Source organism: Pezoporus wallicus, unplaced genomic scaffold, assembly GCF_028554395.1.
Source record: "Pezoporus wallicus isolate ANWC-B61680 ecotype Strahan unplaced genomic scaffold, APGP_CSIRO_Pwel_v1 contig_5935, whole genome shotgun sequence".
NCBI classification, from domain to species: Eukaryota; Metazoa; Chordata; class Aves; order Psittaciformes; family Psittacidae; genus Pezoporus; species Pezoporus wallicus.
In genome coordinates this window covers 2,716,650-2,737,044 of record NW_026637215.1, presented here as the reverse complement: position 1 = coordinate 2,737,044, position 20,395 = coordinate 2,716,650, and the positions used below count along the sequence as shown (strand labels likewise).

At 37.8% G+C, this 20,395-nt stretch overlaps 1 protein-coding gene across 9 annotated transcripts in view; it reads left to right on the top strand.

Moving 5' to 3' along the window:
- IARS1 (isoleucyl-tRNA synthetase 1) overlaps positions 1-20,395 on the top strand; it is a 107,030-nt gene that overhangs the window by 72,936 nt on the left and 13,699 nt on the right. For 7 of the 9 annotated variants that reach the window (XM_057404249.1, XM_057404254.1, XM_057404253.1 and 4 more), the window contains 9 exons: positions 1,600-1,691; positions 2,060-2,137; positions 2,610-2,731; positions 5,835-5,937; positions 6,142-6,225; positions 13,457-13,631; positions 14,406-14,509; positions 14,772-14,867; positions 16,903-17,079. In XM_057404249.1, the coding sequence (XP_057260232.1) occupies positions 1,600-1,691; positions 2,060-2,137; positions 2,610-2,731; positions 5,835-5,937; positions 6,142-6,225; positions 13,457-13,631; positions 14,406-14,509; positions 14,772-14,867; positions 16,903-17,079 (1,031 nt within the window). The remainder of the gene's footprint in view (positions 1-1,599; positions 1,692-2,059; positions 2,138-2,609; positions 2,732-5,834; positions 5,938-6,141; positions 6,226-13,456; positions 13,632-14,405; positions 14,510-14,771; positions 14,868-16,902; positions 17,080-20,395) is intronic. The other 2 variants (XM_057404256.1, XM_057404255.1) reach the window with 2 other exon arrangements.

The window sequence follows — 20,395 nt, the reverse complement described above, 5'->3', positions numbered from 1 at the left end:
AGAGGGATTTTGCTGTGGTGTGGCATCTCTGGTTTAACAGGTGCCCAGACATGCTCTCTCTTCAGAATTGTTGGGTAGATGTGCACCAATAACCTCTTCATTGGCTGCTGGTGCAGCTAACTTAGCTTCACTTTGATAATAACACATTTATCCACATGGATTATTAGCTAGTAAGTAGTAGTACAGTTTCTCCACTCAACCTCATCTTTTACGATGGAAACTTCCAGGAGTTGGGCCCTTTGATAAACAGGCCAAGTACGAAAATATCAGGAGGATATTATGCAAAGTAATAGGGCAAACAATCCTTTGTGTTTTAAGGGGAGGCTAAAATTCTGTAGTTAAAAACCAGTAAATTGAAAGCAGTGTGTGTGGTTTTCTATGTACATGCCATGGCTTTTTCTTGAGTCGTGAAACAGTAAAATTTCACCATTTGGTTTATGAACCAGGATTACAGCTATTAAGGGGAGAAATGCATACTTCCAGGCTAACTTAGTGTATCTACAAGAGATTCATCCCTGAAGTGTTTGGTTTTGAGGTTTCTGTTCGGTTTTAACCAGTCTCCTAACTACATGTTGCATAGCTAGAAGAGAGATGGGAGTTTTTAAGGAATACAAATTCCCACATTATTCATGTCTTCCCCACAATGCCATGCATATTCTGAGCATTTCCTTTTTAGGTTTAAATACCAGTACTGTGCCTTTAAAAACACTTCTATTTTAGAAAGTGCAGTGAAAAGCATGTTGGAGCTTTTAAAGCAAAGATCCTTTTTATTCAGTAGCTGCTTGATTAATGAAACCGATTCAGAATAGAGATCAAAAAGCTCTTTGCTTTTAAAGATGTTATACACAGGTTTTTCCTTAGAAAATGGAGTCCTATTTAAGGTCCATCCCACCAATTCTCTCATGAACAACTGAAATTTGTTTTCCCAGTTGCATAGTGATGCTTGTGGTGACCTTCTTTTTGTTCTGGCAATCTTCCATGATTTGAAGTTACCCAGAACTTGAAAATGCAGCTATGTTTATCTTCTTACCTCGTCAGGCTTGCTGTTACTTTACATTCTTCTAGGCTTACTGTGTTACTTAGAAAAATAAAGATTGCAGTTAACTGAGGGAGAATTGATTGAAATAGGTGTCTCATTTTAAATCTGGCCAACAAGAGAGACAGTGTTGGCAGTAATTAATAAAATATCTTTGTATGATTCCACAATGATTTCTCTTAAACGTCTAGTGACTTGGCTGTATTTACAGCATGTGCAAATCTAGGATTTGCCAAATCCTTTGCGATTAATAGTCTCTTATCCACTATCCTCTTTACGAGTCAGATAAAAGCATAAGGCTTCCATAATGCTTGTCTCTGTAGGATTAGGGAAGCAATTTGGTGGTGGATGTGTTTGTCTTGAGGCATGAGAATTGATAATACGCAATTTCAAAATACAGTTTTAACATAATAATATGTCTACTTGCTTTTCTGATCTTACATACATGCTTCTGCTCAAGTATTATGTTTAACACCAGAGCTGCAAATGATAATGTGTTTCTTTAAGTGAGGAGCTTGTTGCAGAGGGCAAATATTAACTGCAGTAAACACTTTTCCTTGTAGCTTACCGTCTGTACACTGTAGTCCCTCGATTAGTGAAGTTTGTTGATATTCTGACCAACTGGTATGTTAGAATGAATCGCAGAAGACTAAAGGTAGGTACCTACTTCTGCAGTCTTGTCCTGTAAATAGAATCCCAGCAGTCTATGTTAATTTAATGTATAGCAGCTTCATAGCAGCTTGTGTTACACAAAATCTTTATGCTGCATTTTAAATTGTATCAGTTTGTACCTGGTAGTGGGAATGAGAAGTTGACTTTTATCCCCTCAACTTTATTTTATGAGGAAAACCAACCAACAAACTGCCCAATAATTCTGTTTCACTTGCTGAACGGGATCGAGCAAAACGAATACAGTTTGGAAACCAGTTTATTACATAAAAATATAAAATTTTTGAAGTTTATTGTCATGAGCTTACTTATCTTAAAATTACAGTTGCTGGTTTTTGTGATTGCTTCAAATAGGGTGAGAATGGGACTGAAGACTGCATTATGGCCTTGGAAACCTTGTTCAGTGTTTTGTTCTCCATGTGCAGACTTATGGTAAGGGAATTACAGCCCACTGTAACTATCTAGTGTTTTTAGTGCAGCTAATCTAAAAGCATGCTGCTTTGTGTTGTAGTTGACCATAGAAACTAGGGGTACAGAGACTAAACGTGGGGAGAAAAAAACCATACTGCTATTGATTTCTGTAGCACAGTTTGTTTTCTTCCTTCCTCTTTTATTTGCTTATCTGCCCTGTGATAGTATAAAGGCCTACTGTATCACCTGACCGATCAAAAAGACATGATTTTTGTCTGACGTCTAAAAGTAACACATAAATGTCAGGAAGGAGGTGAATAAGTAGCAGAAATTTCCTCATTTATTTCAGTCTGCATTTTGAATAACATTACAGTTCTGCACTGACGACACAGTGAAAGCATTCTTTTTACTGAACTATCCTTAGCAATTCATAAGTATTACTGATTCATAATGTACAGTAAAGAAAAGATGATGATTGAGTGCAACATTACAGGCACCATATACTCCGTTTATCACTGAGCTGATATACCAGAATCTGAAGACACTTATTGATCCGGCCTCAGTTCAGGAAAAGAATACTGAAAGCATCCACTACCTCATGCTTCCTCAAGTGAGGTGAGAGCCAGCTGCTGTGTGGGAAAAAGGGGTTTTGGTTTGGTTGGGTTTTCCTTGGTTGATTGTGGTTGTTTTGTTGGTATTGTTTTGGTTTGTGGTTTTTCTTTTTTTCCTGTTCTTTTCATGGAACAGTTCTCCTTCACTTACTTGTATTCAGAAATGTTTTGCATAACAAGAAAACAAGCTGCTTTAATGTGAATATTCCTTTGCCTGGGGGAGAATTTTGGGATGGTAGTTAACACATTCTATTCTATAAGCAAAAAAATGCTTCAGTTTTGATGAAGCTGTCATTAACGTTAGCCTCTTAGCCATAGGATAGCATTTTCCTGGGGTACACTTCACACGCCACTCTGTGTTAGCTGGGAATTTTCTTTTCCCTCCATGTTTAGGCAGTAGACTTGTGCTAGGTTAAAGGGTTGTAGATAGGAAGGAAAACAATTAGGAGGAATGCATGTACTCAGCTCATGTTTCTTTATGGTGGGCAAGGCATATCCTTTTACTCTTCAAAATTTTCACTGACTAGAAGCTATAATGCCTACCTACGAAGGGCTCAAAAGGATTATAGAACTTCATTGTAGGCCCTACAAGGAAGAACGTGTGCTTCCCCCTATAGTGAGGCCTTTCTTAGTGAATGCTGATGCCAGATCCCACAAGGATTGGAATTACTGTTTTGTGTCGACCACATATGGAGCCAGCAGATTGCGTTCTTTTGGCTTCAGGTCAAGAATTTAGACCATTGTCCAGAGACTGCCACTTCCTTGTAAGAGGATGCATCATATGAGAGAGTGCTTTCCAGACGGATTATTTCTTTGGATGCTGATGAGTGAGGTTTATTTTGTAAGTGCCAGGGTGTCTCAAAAAGGTTTGGGTCCATGGTGGTCGTACTGGATGTACGCTCTGGGTTATCCATAGTATCAACTCAACCCAGGTAGAACTTGGCAACTGAAGTTGGTTTGGGCAGGGCTGTTTGTTGGTTAGGTTTTGTTTTGTTTTTTTCTTAATTCGATCTTTAATATTTAAGAGAGACTGAGGGTATTACAGTAATCATTTGCTAATTAGTGCTTTGATATGCCACAGTAGTGGATAAAGTTAGTGCCTGCATTACAATCTAGTATTGGTCACTGAAAGGAAGAGAAGCAAAGTTTCCGTTTGCATTACAGCACAGTTTGAAAACCCTTAAGGACAAGGGAGCTGACCTTGATATTTTATGTGCCTGCTCAAAAATGTAAACCTCCTAGTAATGAAGTTTCTTTTATGGGTACTATATCCTTTGAGGAAGGCGCTGATAGCTTTAATAGTGACAGTTACTGCAACAGGGAGTTTGGGATTGACATAATGATGGTGCTGATTCTCTGTTCCCTGGGAAAGTGCTGTAAAGAATATGTAATCAAAGAATGCAAAACTCATCAGTGAGCTATCAGAAATGGTTCTGAGCTCCTGTAGAATGGAGTAATGTAGGAGTAGTGAGCTATTTGCAGGAGCTCAGTTAATGCATGGGCTTAGCATGAGCATTTATAAACGGCTTAGTCACCTTTTATTCCTGTTAGCGCAGACTTGCTGCCGCATCATATAAACATAAGATGTACTTGTCTTGTACTTTGGATTTTTGACTTCTATTAGTTTGTGTAATTTACTTGATTCCCTATGTATCAGTTGTGCCCTTCGTCAGATAGAAAGATATGTTTTTAGAACTCAATTATTGTTGAAGTTTGAGAGTTTCACTTTGAGTTGCTAAGCACAGCATTGCATTATTGTTTGACTATTTTTCTGATGATTGCATAGGGACAACGTTGTCAGTTAATAAAAATAGACATTTTTTGATGCAGTTAAATAAAATACTACTCTAGTAATATGGTGTATGTGCAGATAAAGCTAAGGGACTTGGCCACTTTCACAGCTGAACTTAACACTTGTGTTACCAAACCCCACTCAGTTAACAGTGTCTGTAAAGATTGGTTGCATTAATTAAATGTTGTGGCTATTCATGCAGTCTCTGAAGACCATTCTTATTTTGTGGCTCCAAAATATTGTTAAATAGTGGCAAGTAATATTGAAATACTGCCACATTGTGCTATATTGGTCTTACTGGGAGCAAAATCTTGTATCTCACAGTTTACATAATTTCAAGTTTTTGGAGAACCATGCTGGAAGACTGGCTTTTGGAAGAAAAGCTTCAAAATAGGTAGTAAGATCTTAATCAAAGTCCTAATGCAGAACACAGAGATGTTTCAGTTGTAAGTTTTGCTTTGCCAGTTCTGTTTTTCTAGACAGTTCTGATTGGACACATGGTTTTCATTCCAGTGCTTTTGCTACTTACAGCTAACGACTTCGTTCATTTTAGTCACAGCTGTTCATTTTTAGTCACAACTGTCTCTTGAACCTGTACCTCATCAGGTTGAGATGACACTTGCGTGGTTTTAAAGGAGCTGCTCAATTTATGCAGCTGCTCAATAAATCAGGAAAACCACATTTTTGGAACTGTTGGCTGCCAGTACATTGGAAACAAGATCTAAATGTTGGCTTACTCAAAAACAGCTCATACAACTCACCCCTCAGACCCCAAAAAGACACACAAACACCCTTCCAGTCCCCCAACCCTTCCTTGCCTCAAAATGGAAGGCTGTCAAAATGGTGAAGCCAGGAAAGATGGCAAGACTGTCTAAAAATTCAAGCTAAACCATCTAGGATTCATGGAAAAGTTTATAAATTGAGACCCAGTGAGTTGGTTGTTTTATAGTTATTCCATTGTCATTGTAAGTATCCTATTTAAAATATCTTCTTGTATCATCTTCTTAGGATATTATTAATGTAAATCTTACTTTTCATTGGATATTAATAGAATAGGTAGTATGACTCAATCCCTCATCTCCATCTTGTGAGAGATGCTAACAAAAGATGATTTAAAAATAACTCTGTTTTTTGTTTTCAGCACATTATTTCCTCGTCTTCTCCACAAAGAGAAGAAAAACCTGTTTGTTCGTTTTTCAGATTGCTCCATCAGGGCATAATTGTGTCTCTTGTAGAGAATTTCAGAGAAGGGGGTAAAATGTTTTCAGTCTGTGCAAACAGAATGAAATGAAGCAATATTTCCTTTTTGATCTAGGGAGGATCTCATTGACAAAAGAATTGAAAGTGCCGTTTCTTGTTTGCAATCTGTTATTGAGCTTGGACGAGTAATCAGGGACAGAAAAACCATTCCAGTAAAGGTTAGAGCTCTTTACCATCTCTTATCAATACATTGGGAATGTGCAATAGCTTTGTAACTTTGGGATAAACCTGAGAAAATTGCATAATTAAGTTTGGAATGGCAAACAGTTCAAGAATAAAAATACTTAAAATAATATATAATTGCTGAAGTTTTTCATTTTTAGATGGAAGGACAAAAGTTTGTTTGTTTTCCTTCTCCCCAGTATCCTTTGAAAGAAGTAGTTGTTATCCATCAAGACCCAGAGGCTCTGGAAAACATCAGATCTTTAGAGAAGTACATACTTGAGGTAAGAACATCAGGAATGTGATGCTTAGCTGGATTGTGTTTATTGGTTACCTAAACAAACCAACCTCAAACCTTCCCTGTTGGTGTTATTAACAAGTCACTAGGTAAAATTAGAGAGTTGTAATGAAAGGGGATAGCACATTTCTGTGCACAGAAATGAAGGTAAAATGTGTGATGATCCTTTGTCAGTTGTGTTATTGAGAGGTACTAAATTCCTCAAACTGACCACATGGGACTAAGAGACTATAAGAAATGTTCTTGATCAGGGAAAGGAAAAAAACAGTTTCTGAGTGAAAATAAGACAGTAGTCAACTACATGTGCAAGGGATGGATTGCAAAATCTGTGATCTCCTTCAGGAGATAACTTATAACAAGTTTGACAGTAAATGGAAGGGTTGATGGAGAGAGAGTTCCACATACGGGAGGTGAGGGGACAAGTCAAGATTTTTACAGGATGTTCTTTAGGAAATAAAATGTCAAATAAATGTTAGTCTCTCCAATTTCTTACACTCGTATGCTCCTGTATGCCACTGCAGTGCTCTTGTAATGTGTGTCCATTAGAGAAATGCAGCCTGCCCTACTTCTAAATCTTTGTTTGGATAAAAGCCCCATCATTCAAAAGAGAAGTAACCTGTCTTGGATTTTGGAGCTTAACTTGCCAAAATTGACTTCACTTTCTGCCTTTAGTCGGTCATGTAGAAATCCATAGTATTTCCAGAAGCGAAATGAAAAAGGAGTTTGCTCATAGATAAACTTAATTTATACGCTTATACTATAAACATATATTTTAAACTTCAGTACTGCATTTCAGAAGCTGTAGTGAAAGCAAGAAGCCTGTTACTTTTGCTTAAAAGACAGTAGAGTGGGCTTTTTTTAGTCCTTATGTTAAATTAAATTTTATTGCAAACAGACTTTATATGCATCTTTCACATCTATGATGTACAAGAGAAATCAAACAATAAAAGGGAATAGTGAGAAGGAAGTGTTTCAGCTACAGTGATGAATTTTGATGAGCCATGGTATTTTTATTCTAAAAGAAAAGGGAGGGTGAAGGGAAGTTACTTTGCCGGTATGCCTCTTTTCTAGGTGTTGGGGCTTCCAAAACATGTTTATAAAAGAGTGGTTCTTACTACTTAGATTTGTCATGATCATGCCTTTGATCATGATGTTTGAGATATGCTATGAGATGTTATGAGATATGCTATGTTATTTGATGTTAGGAGATATGCTATGTGTAATTTCTCAGTGTTAGCAGCTTAGGGGCTTTATAATTGCTTTGCTGAACAGGGGGTTAGAGGTAATGTCATCTCCAGTGTAAGACCAGAGGCTTTTCAGAACCACTCTGAAAGGCAGTGAGGGAAGAAGGAAGACTGGTTAAGCAATGCTGTTATTTCTGAGCAGACTTCATTTCCTCTTGCTGCAGTCATCTGTTGCTGGGATTGATGATCCCTTTTCACCCAGATGTTTCACTGTGTTCCTTGGGGAGATAAGCCATGACTTCATCTTTGTATTTGTTTTGGGGAGGAAGGAATTGCATTTTGAATAGGAGCTTTTTGCTAAGAAAGCAGAATTCTAAAGGAACCGATTTGGTGTTGATGTTGGGCATTAGACTTTGAATATAAATTGGGGATTATTTCATGACAGTAATTTCTGGGTATTAATCTGTCTGCATTTTCACATGAATCCTTCCCATATGCAATCTTATTGTATTTTTGTGTGGCTCTTAATTCAGTGAGGCAGAATATACACCAGCTTTTTTTAACTCGGATGAGAACTGAAGGAGTGGTCTTGCAAAACAAAACACAGAGGTAGTTGTTCGGAAGATCTTTTCCATTCAAGACCTAGTAAAGTTTCTGAGGAAGGGGTACTAGCCTCAGCGTAAGGTCCTTGATAGCAAAGTTAACTGCAGTGCAATACAAAAACTAACAATTCCTCGAAAATACCAACTTCCTTAACTGTTATAAGAGATTTCATGTAGAAGTCTTAATGCAGTTTCTGCATGCCTGTGAACTACAAGCTTAGCCTTCTTGTGTCTTGCCCTCTCAAATCTGCATGTTAGAAACAATCTGTTTAAATGAGCCGAAACTAGGAAGGAAAAAAGATTTTGAATAGCAATGTAACAATTGAACAGCAATCTGAGCTGTTCATGAAAGCCCTCCTTCCCTTTCCTCCTGTGATAACGCACCTGGAGAGGTGAGCGATAGTGTACTTTTCATTATCCTCTGAAGTCTGCCCTCTTCCTCTACTTTAAGTGCTTGTAGCTCACTTAGATTACTGTTACAACTTCATTCTTTGTCCTATTTTGCCTCCAGCATACTTCCCAGATACTGACATATTAGTGCACAGGTTGTGTATGTCCAAATACAGTAATTAGGTGGGAAATGCAGGAATATCTTTGACATTCAGAGTGATTCCTTTCCTTCAGCTCCATCCGCAGTGTTGAAACTTTGAATCTGACACTGCAAAGGAAATTGTCTGTTTTCTGTCTTCAGGAAATTATTTCCATGGTGTATCACCTTAGGACCTCTGTACTTCTTACAAGCTGATATAATATAGGACTGGTGGGTTCAGCAATATGTCTTGTGTTTCTGTTTGATGGTCTCTGGTTTATTCAATAAAATGTATCTCTACTAATAACTGACATTTGACCTTTCTGTCGTCTTTTGTTTGTCAGAATCTGCCTCTTTCCAGGTCGGTTTGTATATATGTTCATGAAAGAGCCAGTTCCAGTGGCTGTTCTAAGACGTTCTGGTACTACATGAAGTATTTCCATTTAATAGATGTTTTTCTTCCATAAGTGTTTGTAGCATTTTGGATTCTCTAAAGCCAGTGAAACAGGTCTTCAAAGATACGTGATAGAGAAATTCTTTCTCTGTCATAATAACCACTGGCAGTACAGTCTAAAGTGTTTTTCCCTTGTCTAGAAATGGCATGGCCAAATGGCACAGCCCTTATAGTATGCCTGTACTTGGTAGGTTAAGGATTCCTCCTTCCTTTTAAAAAGGTGTTTTCAGGGGGTTGCACAACAGAAGATTTAGGCACTTGCTTAAAATGAGATGCCAAGCAAGATCAGCTGCTTCACCTTGACAGAGAACAGAAGTCTGTGTCTATCTGTGCAAGATCAACTCACCTTGCTTGTCTTGGTGAGAGCAACCATGTCAGTCAAAGAATTCAAGAGATGACTGAAGCAGCAGAGAACCTCTTAAACTTCTAATTATGTATTACTCCAGCAATACCATCTTTCCACAAGCCTAAATACACATCTGAAGAAAGCTTCTAAAAATTCAGCTGGGGGTGACTTAAAAGCACTGGCTGAGGGAGTCATGGCTCAGTGCACATGACTTCTACATCAGTGGTGTGTGCTTCTTGCTTTTAGTTACTGTGGGACTTAAATTCTTTAGAATTGCGAAATAAAGGAATTTTAATTAAATCTGAATTGATTTGGAGTGGGATTGGAAGGCTTTTCTGTCGTTAGTGGATGGAATATTTCTCTTAGACTTGGCAGTTACGATGCTTCACTTCAGAATTACTGTTATTATTAATCATTTTGGCATGAATCTTTTCAGTAGCACATTGCTGTGAAATTTAGATTAGTGTCTACCACATTTTCTTGATCTGAAAACTGGATCTATGGATTTTACAGAATCCATTTGGAAGGAAGATGAGGTTTGCTTACTCAAATTACTTCCAGAAAGATAGCTGACAAAAATTTGCTGTCAACTTCTACAGGTAGTAAAAGGTAACAAAGGAATCTAAAAATTTGATAAGTTATTACATAAGTTGATTGTACAAGTGTGTTATTTCTATTAATTTGCTACTGCAAACAAAGTCAAGGTATTGCTGACTTATGGGGAAATGAGTTACAACAAACTGAAATATCTTTATGGAAGCACAAAAAAATACTGTCTATGGTCCTATTTTTATTACATATCTTTAAATTCAACGGTTGATACTGAAACTTAGTGTACTTTTTATTATATTGCACACCAGTCAATCTAGTTGGTTACTTGGGTGGTTCAGAGCTAAAGAGGTCAATGAATGCAGGTAGACTGGGTAGTGTTGGGCTGTGTTTGTTGCTTTGTTCATCAACTTCCTACATATTCAGAGCTTTAGAACCTGTAGTTATTGCCAGAAGAGTGTTTCTGGTAAATTTACAGCTCCAGAGGTTATCTGTAAGAAAAACTGATGCCATTTAATTTCATGCAGTTGCTGACAAAAAATTTTGAAAAATATGCTTGTCAATTCTTGGAAAATTTCATTCATAACTTTTTTAGAAGCAGCTGTAGTCTTTGATCTGCAGTCTGACTTTTTCATCAGCAGCACATATCAAATCATTTAAATAGGGGATTTTAACATTAGAACTGCCCAGAGTTGTCATGCAAAAACAGCAAAAAAAAAAATAATCTGGAAGGCTTTTAACAACTGATCACAGTGGCATTTTATTCATTAGTATTTGAGGCCTCTTACAAGTTTAGTTCAGGACTTCTCTTCCTAACTTCTTCCAGTGAAAGGTTTTATCTGAATAAGTTTTACTTTATGTACAGTTAGAATCGTGTTTGCATCCAACCTTTGTATACTCTGCAAACTCCACCCCCATGTATGGCTATAATAAATCTGAGAAAATTAGCTTTCCATCACATCTAAAGTCTACCAGGATTTCATCACATTGGTGGTGTTACAGTAACGTGCTAGACTGAGTCCACAAAGGGGCTGAATTAACAATGCATTAACTGTGGCAGTGTGTGGTCCTTCAGTGTTTTGTTTCTTACAGTATTACAAAATCGGTATTTATTTTCTTTTTTAGGATGTTGGCTTAGAGAGCCCAGACCAGCTGAAGCACAGCACTGGCATTTCTTTTTCTGTGTTCTGAGAACTGGCTATAGTTGGGTTACTGGTCAATCTGATTGTGTCTGGCACATGGCACCAAGAAAAGGCCCTTGTACACAAGAAATGCCTCCATATATACAGGTCTTTGGACCAGTGATGGGAAGGACTGGTTGCTTCAGTCTGTGTGTATGAGGCTTGAAAGATGTGTTAAGGTGCTAATTTTGATTTATTAGGAATATAAAATTATAACTATTTTAAGTCGAAGCACTATATTGAAGAAGATATAAATGGACCTAAGATACAGACTTGCCTTTGTTTTTCAAGCATCATTCTGTTTTTTTGATTGGCAATGTATTCAGAAGAACGGTTTCCCAATCTAATTAAGATAGAAAACTTTTCCTGATGGAATGGATAAAATACATACAAGCCAAATCAGGCCCAAAGTCATCTTTCAATTTACTCTGGTTTTTGGATTATTTCTTTTTTCCCCGTAAGGTCACCATTTGCTACTTGTGTGCTTATTTCCAACAGCACCCCATGAAAACTGAATTTCTGAAGTGCAGAATTTTCATTAGACTTCCTAAAAGATACATTAAGTAAAATTAGATTCAGTTATATTCTTGGCTTCTCTTATGTCAGTAGGACTTCCTAGGGAATTACACTGTAGCTCAGAGACTATGTTTAAGCATTACTTCTCAGTCTTTATGTTTGACTACTTGCTAGCCTTGTCATACTGATGCTGTCATTTACTTCTGCTTCCTAACTGACTTGGAGTGGCTTCCTTGCCAGATGCACTTGGTGATTCTATATCATATTGATGTGAACTCTTAACCGCCTTCTGGTGGAGATTTAAACGCAAAATGCTTCAAGTATGGGGCAACCTGACAGACAAAACCCACTGAATTACAGTGAATATGCTTCAGATGCGTGCAGGTTTGCACTTGTGGAAGAGTTGCATGTTGGCAGTTAAAACTTCCAAGATCTCTCCTTGGTACCATCACAGTAAGAATAGAGAGTAAAGCTGCGTGGAACTGGAAATTGAGTTATCGGGTGCTGTCTTCTTTGTGTTTCTTACTTGGCTTTACAAAGCAGGGCAAAACAAGACTTTCTTAGAGCCACAAAGCAACACTGGGGTACAGTGCTCTTGCTTACAGGAGATATACAAAGACATTATTTATTTGCGTTATTAACAGTGTGTGTAATGCATTTGTTCATTGGACAGAATTAAGTGTGGAATAGAGAGGTTTGCTGTGTATTTTCAAATTTGGTATTGTGTGATGGTCTGGGTGTGCAGGAAGGTTTGTGGGATTATTTTTTTTTAAATGGTGGTGTTTAATGTGCTTATGTGATGAAGAAATAATTTTAATTAGGAACGTAAGAAGTGACTTAGTGGTTTGGACTCATGGTTCATCTAGCACATCGTGCTGTCTCCTGCAATGATAGAATCCATTTAGAGAAAGCACAAGCATCTGGCCACTTGGGTAGACTCCTGTCGTAGTCACCATCTGCAGCTATTGTATTTGGGGGCATGTGCCTGTCTGTTCCTTTTAGTGTCTTTTCGTGTGCCTGGTGTTAGTTTAATTCCTTTTTGAACTTGGGGTACTCTCCCCCTTATCTCCTCTTGTGCCATTAAGTACTGAAGGCTAACTACTTGCGTATCTCTTGCAAACCAATCTCCCACTGTTTCCACTGTGCTTCTTTACTTGAGAGGTTGTTTGGAGATTTGGTGAATAACAGTTTTACATTCCTCACCCAGCTCTTTCATAGTTTCTTAAACCTCGATCATATTCCCCTTCAGCTTTCTTCTCACCAGAATTCTAGCATCGCTCTTTTACTTTATAAACATGGGCACAGTCTGTAGTGGCAAAGTAACATCCTTGGTCTGGGACAAGTAAAGAGATGAAATGAGGCAGCAGCATTTGTACAACTTAAACCATAAAACTTTGGTTACAGATTTCTGACTAAATGGATAGTCCTTTCAGTCTGTTTTAGCAGAATTTTTCTTCCTGAATTTTGCCAGGCCATTCTCTAATACCTTTGTACATGAAGGTAGTAGTTTTATCTCCTCAGACAGTTGTAATGATAAAATAAAAAGAGCTTTTGAATAGGGATCTGATTTCAGTTGAGGGCTGACTGGTATCTACTAATAACAGAGAAATGTCTATCTAAAGGCTGGGGAGAAGGATGGGGCCTTCTTCTGAAGGCCAGTTTCAGTATTAGGCAGGTTTATTTGCTCTTGCAGTGTTGGTAAGTTATTTAGTTCACAGAGGCAACCATGTAAAAGATTAGCAGCTGGGACTTACAACTTCGCTAGTGCTGTGGCCCTGGTTTTGTACCTTTGCCACAGCTGTTGGAGATGGCTGTTCTTTAACTTCATTTTTTTTTCTCTTGGTGTATTTATATAGGAACTTAATGTACGTCAAGTGACACTCTCTGTTGATAAAGAGAAATATGGAGTCCGACTGAGAGCAGAACCAGATCACATGGTGCTTGGGAAGCGCTTGAAAGGTGCGTTTAAGCTTGTCATGGCTGCAATCAAAGAGCTGAAGAGCGAGCAGCTGGAGGAATTCCAGGAGACAGGTACGTAATGGTACAAACCACTAAACGATGGCAATGTTGACAGAAAAAAGAATCCAAAATTCTTTGGCTCATCAGAGAAAAACCCGAGGAATTGCTCCTGATTTTTATATATGAATTGAGCATTTTCAGGAACAACTGCACAAGTATCTTCCTGTAGGCTTAGGGAGACTGTAGGCCTACTTCCCTGCTGTTGGTACCCTATTAAATTTTATGTTCATGAGACTAGGAGAAAAGTTCTTTGTTTTTTTTTATTTCACTGACAGTAGATGATCAGTGGCCATATATGCTAATCTTACACTGTTCTCCTGTTTAAGTGTTACTGTAAGGCCAAGATGAAGTGGAGGCTAAGCTGTTCTGTATGACTGAATCATACTTGAACTGAGTATATATGCAATAGCTTTTATTCTAAAAGCATTGCTTCAATTCCAGGTTTACAAGTAGATGTGAATTTTCCAGCTCTGTCAATTTATTTAACTGCTGGAATGTGAATTTTCATTTCATTGAGTATACAGGTTATTGTTAAGTTTTATTCTGGTTCATTCAGATGATACACAGTAGCTGAAGCATCTGCATTTGAGTGAGCTCTGCTTGTATGAAAAATCTGACTGTGGGATAGTTCAGTCTTTCTTATCAGTGCTCAACTGCTTTCCACTGTATCACAAGTACACTGCTTTGAACATTTTTCAAGTCTGATAAGTGTTTCAAGCTTTTTAGATTTAAAAGAACTTTTTTACTCTACTTCTAAGAGATGCTCTTCCCCTGCCAATTCTGCAGGCACCATTGTTGTAGAAGGACATGAACTCCATGGGGAAGATCTTCGTCTCATGTATCAGGTTGCAGGAGGATCTACACAGTTTGAAGCACATTCAGATGCTCAGGTAGTGTATTGGTCATTTCTTCTTTTTGATTAAGGGATGTATTTCTCAAAGTAATATGAAAGGGGTGTGGTGAAAGCTGGGGTGTTTTGTTTGTTCAGACAGTTCAGCAAATTCCAGGAGCCTATCTTCTGAATTTTGGAGATGCCACAAGTACTTTTAAGAGTGAGGAGCTCTATAAAAGTGGACCTGAGCTTCTGAGCAAGTCACACCAGCTTGTTTCAAGTCTGTGACCTATTCAACTGTCTTTTGTGTGTTATTTCAGGTTTTAGTTCTGCTAGATGTTACCCCAGACCAGTCCATGGTGGATGAAGGAGTTGCACGGGAAGTGATTAATCGCATCCAGAAGCTTCGCAAAAAGGTTAGGAAGCAGTGCTTTGCAACAAAACATTTTACTTTTAAGCAATCTTTGGGCAGTATACAGCAGAAGCTTATCTTTTTAAATAAACATACAGCCCTGTATCATTTACTCCCCTTATATAGCTTTGACTGACATAAATGATTACAAATAACTATTTTGATTTTTGAATTCACGTATTAAGTAGCTACAGTTGAACAATGAGCTTGACATGCAGCATTAATAGTGAATTAACTAATTCATGTATGTTACTGAGCTCCTCTTGTTTTCTATCATCAGCCACATTGCAGAGATTCAGTTCCATTTAGGCTGCTCTGGGGCCTGCATGCTTCCGGACAAGAGTTAGGTTCTGTTCTGGCTCTGTTCCTGTGTGTTACTTCAGCCAAGCTGGTGAGAGCTGAGATGTCTGAGCCTAGGACTGTCCAAAGAAACAAACTTGTGTCTTAGTAAATTGCAGGAGCCATTTCTGGGACCAATTTGTATACCTACATGAATGATTCCACTCTAAATTGTTCTCATCATACATACAAATGATGCTGTCAGACCTTGGCACAAAGCACTTTGAAATAAGTGTAACTTCCCTCTCTCTACAATACCAATCCAGGAAGAGCTGTGCTTGCTATCTCCATTTTGTGCCAAGAAAGCATGGTCACTGTGGAGGTAATGTCAACTCTGAAAAGTCTTTAATTTCAAGAGAACATTAAGTAATATTCAGATTGGTACAAATTGTTCTGAAGATTTCAGAATCTGCAAGTTAGAGCCAAACAAACAAACAAAAAGCCAACCAGCCAAACAAAAAACCACAAACACAAATCAATCTTCTGTTCCCTGATGTGCATGTTACGAACATGGGACGTGTTGTTCTATGACACATGCAGGGTTTTCCTACTTGACTAACTTGGTGGCAATATGGTAGAATTTCTATCTCTTTCAGATTTTGGCTTGACGAAATCTTGCAAGAGCTCTAAATGATGTGTAGGGAGAATTTTCATGGGACATGTTTTTGGGAAAAGATATCTGTAGAGTTAAGACAGCATGAATCTTCAGTATAAGACTGAAAAATGACAGATCTATACCAGAATAGTTTGTATTTATTTATGTGTGTATGTTTATATAATTAAAAAAAACTACGTAGATTTATTTTTGTATAAAATAAAAACAGGAGGGAATGTGGCCGTGAGAAGAAAACTGTCTCCTGAGTTACTGGATGATTTAAATCTACTTCCATAATGACATAAAGCTGTAACTCATTCTCACTTAAATCAGTATCAAAGTACTTAATCTTGCTTTAATAATTAACATGATGCCAATGTGCATTTATTCTGTTGTTCTTTCATTCCTACTCCTGTTATAAAAGCGTGTATGTAGTGAAGACCACATGTTCCAGATCCACAGTAACTATTACTGGCATTAGGGAAGTCATTATTTTTAGCAGATTTGGGAAATCAAGTTTCCTTGGTGCTGCTGTCTTTCCCTTGAAACAATTTTCTTACTGAAGCAGCATGTTGCTCTAATAAACTTTAATAAGCGTATCATTCGCATGAGTTGCTCTTTTTGTGAAGTATATCTTACTGTGTGAGCTGTGACAGAACTAGTGTGACAACTTTAAAGTCCGGTCACCACCTTCCGAAACAATACCAGCGTGTCTTGGAGGCTGCTGGGTGTTAAGAAAATGTCACTGGTTGAGCAAATCTTCAGTAAAGAGACAGAAGTTTAATTTCAGGCAAACAGGGTGTGTAAATGCTGGAAAAATCCTTGTGCATCAAGAAAAGCTTTTTAATAAATTTGGTAGGCTTTCAGCTCGCCAAGGGGATGAGTTGGTAGATGAATTGGAAAGTGAAACCTTTTGAGTAAGGTACACTATTTGGACATCACCTTCTGACAAAAGAATTGTTTTATTCTAAATCTTTTGTAGAAACTTTAACAAATGTCTGGTAAATGTCTAAGATACTTTATTTTCTTTATCTTAATAAGTATTCTTTTGGTTTGTGTATGTGAAAGTCATCTTGCTGTCTAATATATTTGGTATATCCTACAGCGAAACCTGGTTCCTACAGATGAGATTACAGTGTACTACAGGGCACATCCAGAAGGTGACTACCTGGATACTGTTATTAAGGAACATACAGATTTCATTTTTGCAACAATAAAGGCTGCCCTGAAGCCTTACCCCGTGCCTACCTCAAAAGAAGTTCTTATCCAGGAAACAACCCAAGTAAGAAGGAAAAAGCCTTGAGTGCATAGTTCATTTTATCTGCTTTTAACTGAACAAAGTGCTTCAATTACAGAAAAAGTGAATGTCAGTATTTATTTGTGGGGTATAGTGGGTATTTTCATATATCTGAATCTCCATATTAGTATTTTTGGTTTAATAAAGAAGAATTGAGTTCTCTATGTGTACTGTGTTTGAAAATGAAGCTGCTTGAATACCAAATTAACTGTTTTAGGTAGTTGTTTGTGTAAGCTTAATACACATTGTAATTTGTATTTGGATTAGTGCATTGTTTACACAGCAAAAATATTGCTGCTCTGATCTCTTTAAGTTAATAGACTTTTTTATTAGAAATGTTCTCCTTGAAGGCTATATTTTCCCTTTTGGCTTAAGACCAGCTTCACTTACTAATGTTTGAGTATGTTTGGTTTTTCTCCCCTGTGTTGCTGAAGTTCAGTCTTTGGTAACAGTGCAGTTCTGCAGGTTGGTAATTCTTGCAGCAGCAGGTTTGAACCATTTCTTTTGTTTTGTTTCTTCTTGCATGTTTTGAGAATGCTTTTGCCATGGTTTTATTCAAATTTACTTTATTCAAAAGACATTCCTAGTGGAATTGTCAATGAAATATTATTCAATCCATGCTAGACTGGGAAGATAAGAAGATGTGTCAGGCTTGGGTTTACAGAATGGCTTGGAGATCTGAAAATAGGTGATAGGAAAGCACATATTTTATCCATCTTAATAACAGTATGTGTAAAGGAGATGTTTTACACTTAATTACACTTCTGAAGTTGTTGAACAAAGCTCTGTTTGGCCTTTTTCAAAGCCATTAATTTATTATGAAATTTTAGAGCTTATTAATTTAATCTAGTGACAAGCATATGGAAAAATGCTACATGAAATTGGAGAATATTGTGGTTGAGAAATCAATGACAATACTTTGCTGTTTCTTCTAAGTACTTACTTGATTTTGGTGGACAGTTTGATGTTAAAGCCAACATCAAATCTAAATTATAATGTAAAAGCAGCTGGAAAAAATGTGTAGTTCTGGGAAGCACTTGTCTGCCTCTGAAATTGCCTAGTGCGTGAGATGTAAGGTTGGCTGCTGTGTCTTTGTCTTTCTCTGAAAGATTATATGCCTGTGCAAGTATGTTTTCCCCCCACTGCTGTTTTTCTGTTTTCTGAATCATAATTGAATAGATTCTAGTGAAGAAAAACATTGTGGAAAGCTGAAAGATGAGTCTATTGGAATAATTTTGAATAATGCTGTCCACATAAAGATGAATTCTTGCCCTTACAGAAGGTTTTATGGGTATAATTGATAGCTGTTGTTGGGATGACAGCAAAAAACAGACATCAGTCAATTTTGGGGGTGATGAGCTGATGTGAATTGGTGGTAGGAGGTTTGTGGGTCAGGCTGTCCGTTTGCACAGATGTCAAGTTTGAGACTGGGAACACCTAAAAAAAATTAACTGAGGTACCACTATATATGATAGATAGTTCTGCGTGGCTGTTGTGATTGACGACCAAGCTGATAAAAATGTCATCATGTTGCAGTGGTCCTACAGCTGAGAGCTTGAAATCTTAGGCATGAGACTTGTTTAACGGGGCACAAAACCGTTAGCAGGGAGTTATAGCAAGTTCTGTGTACCAAAGCTATACAGTTTACGGATGGTAGTTGAGCCAAAGAAAAACTAAATGTAGAGTTGTTTGTTATTATTTTAATTTAAGGAGTCTCGATCACTACGAAGTACCTCCGTACAGAGTCAAGCTGTGTCTTTGCCACATGGTCTGCCTGCTGCACATTTAGCTGGTTACTGTGCATACGGATTTGGTGTCCCTCTGAATTGGTGGTCATGTACTACAGCTTTCAAATAGAGGTTGTAGAGGGAAGCAAATAACAGAGCAACTGTAAAGTCTTCCTTGTGAAGTCTTGCCTCCTGGGACTGCTCAGGGCAGATGTTTGACTCTGTACTCCCTGTTCTGCTGCAACGAGCTTGTTGCAGTAAGAGCAGTGAATAAACATACCTGAAATTAAAAAAACCTTTGGTGGAAATCCTTTCAAGTTTGGCTTTTTGTAGAGAGTTGAGGATAGCTGCAGCTGTTGCCAATGAATTTGTAGTTTGGCGCATCAGATGTGGCTGTGGTTAATGGTCTTCAGTCATAACTGTGTGGCATTTTGTACTAGCCGCTTCAGGCATTAAGACCATGGAGATGCGAGTTCAAGTTGAGCTGTGCATCAGCTGTCTTCTGTTGGTGGGTGCTGATAAGCAGCACTGACATGAAAAATTCTTTAGTGACCATTACACGCTTTCAGGTGTAAAAGCAAATGCAAGTTAAAAGAACAAAATGTTTAACTCCACATGTGAGTGCGTAAGTTAGCTGTGACAGGATCATTATACCAAATTTCTTGAAGTTATTAAAAGGAATAACAGAAGTGTGCATGATATTGAATATGTGTGGATACTGAGACAAAAATGAAATGCAGTCTGTCCTTTCTACAAGTATTTTGATTACATTCAGGATGATTTTTGCTGTGAAACTATTCTGATTCGATTTTTGATACAAGGCCTTAACTATAAATTCCTGTCCCAAAGACTTGCTGTGAAAAAAATAACAAAAAAACCACCAGCAGTTCCTTGAAAATACTGGGACAGAGTAGCAGCTACTTGAAAAATTAATATTTAATTGCTTGTAGAATGGATAAACACAGGATGAGATTTGCTGCTCCATCAGTGTTTTTCCCTGCTTTGTCATAGTAGCTCAGTATAGAGTAGCACTTCTAAGTTTGTCTGGTCACCTTTTGGACTGTGACTCTTGCCAAAGACTGTCTCTGAGTTTACAGAAAAAAAAGGGCTTAAATAGCCACTTAGTACCAGTTGTTCGTTGAAGTGGTTTCTGAATAACATTTGTTTAATTAAACATTTTAATTAAGAAATCTTTTAAAGTGTTGTTCTTGTGAAAATTGGTGTAGGTGCAGTAGTAATTCCTGCCTGTACTTAGTTCAGAAAAATACCTGTGATTGGAAAAAACGTATTTTTTAAACAGCTGTGGTTTAAGGTCTCTAGAGAATAAGCCTGTGTCTGTAGTATTGCTACAGATCCTCAAGTCTCTTCATGCAGTGTCTCATTTGCGCAGCAAAATACACTTTACATTCTTGATGGGGTGTTTCAAGCTGTAGTTGATTCACTAATAGCTACTGGGGAGACAGTCACAAAGAAAGGCTGACTTGATACAAGGCAGCTGCTCCCCCTGGTTGTGCTCAGCAGCCCTGGGAGGCAGATGAAATCTTCTCCAGGTGGTAACTGAACAGGGCCCTGTT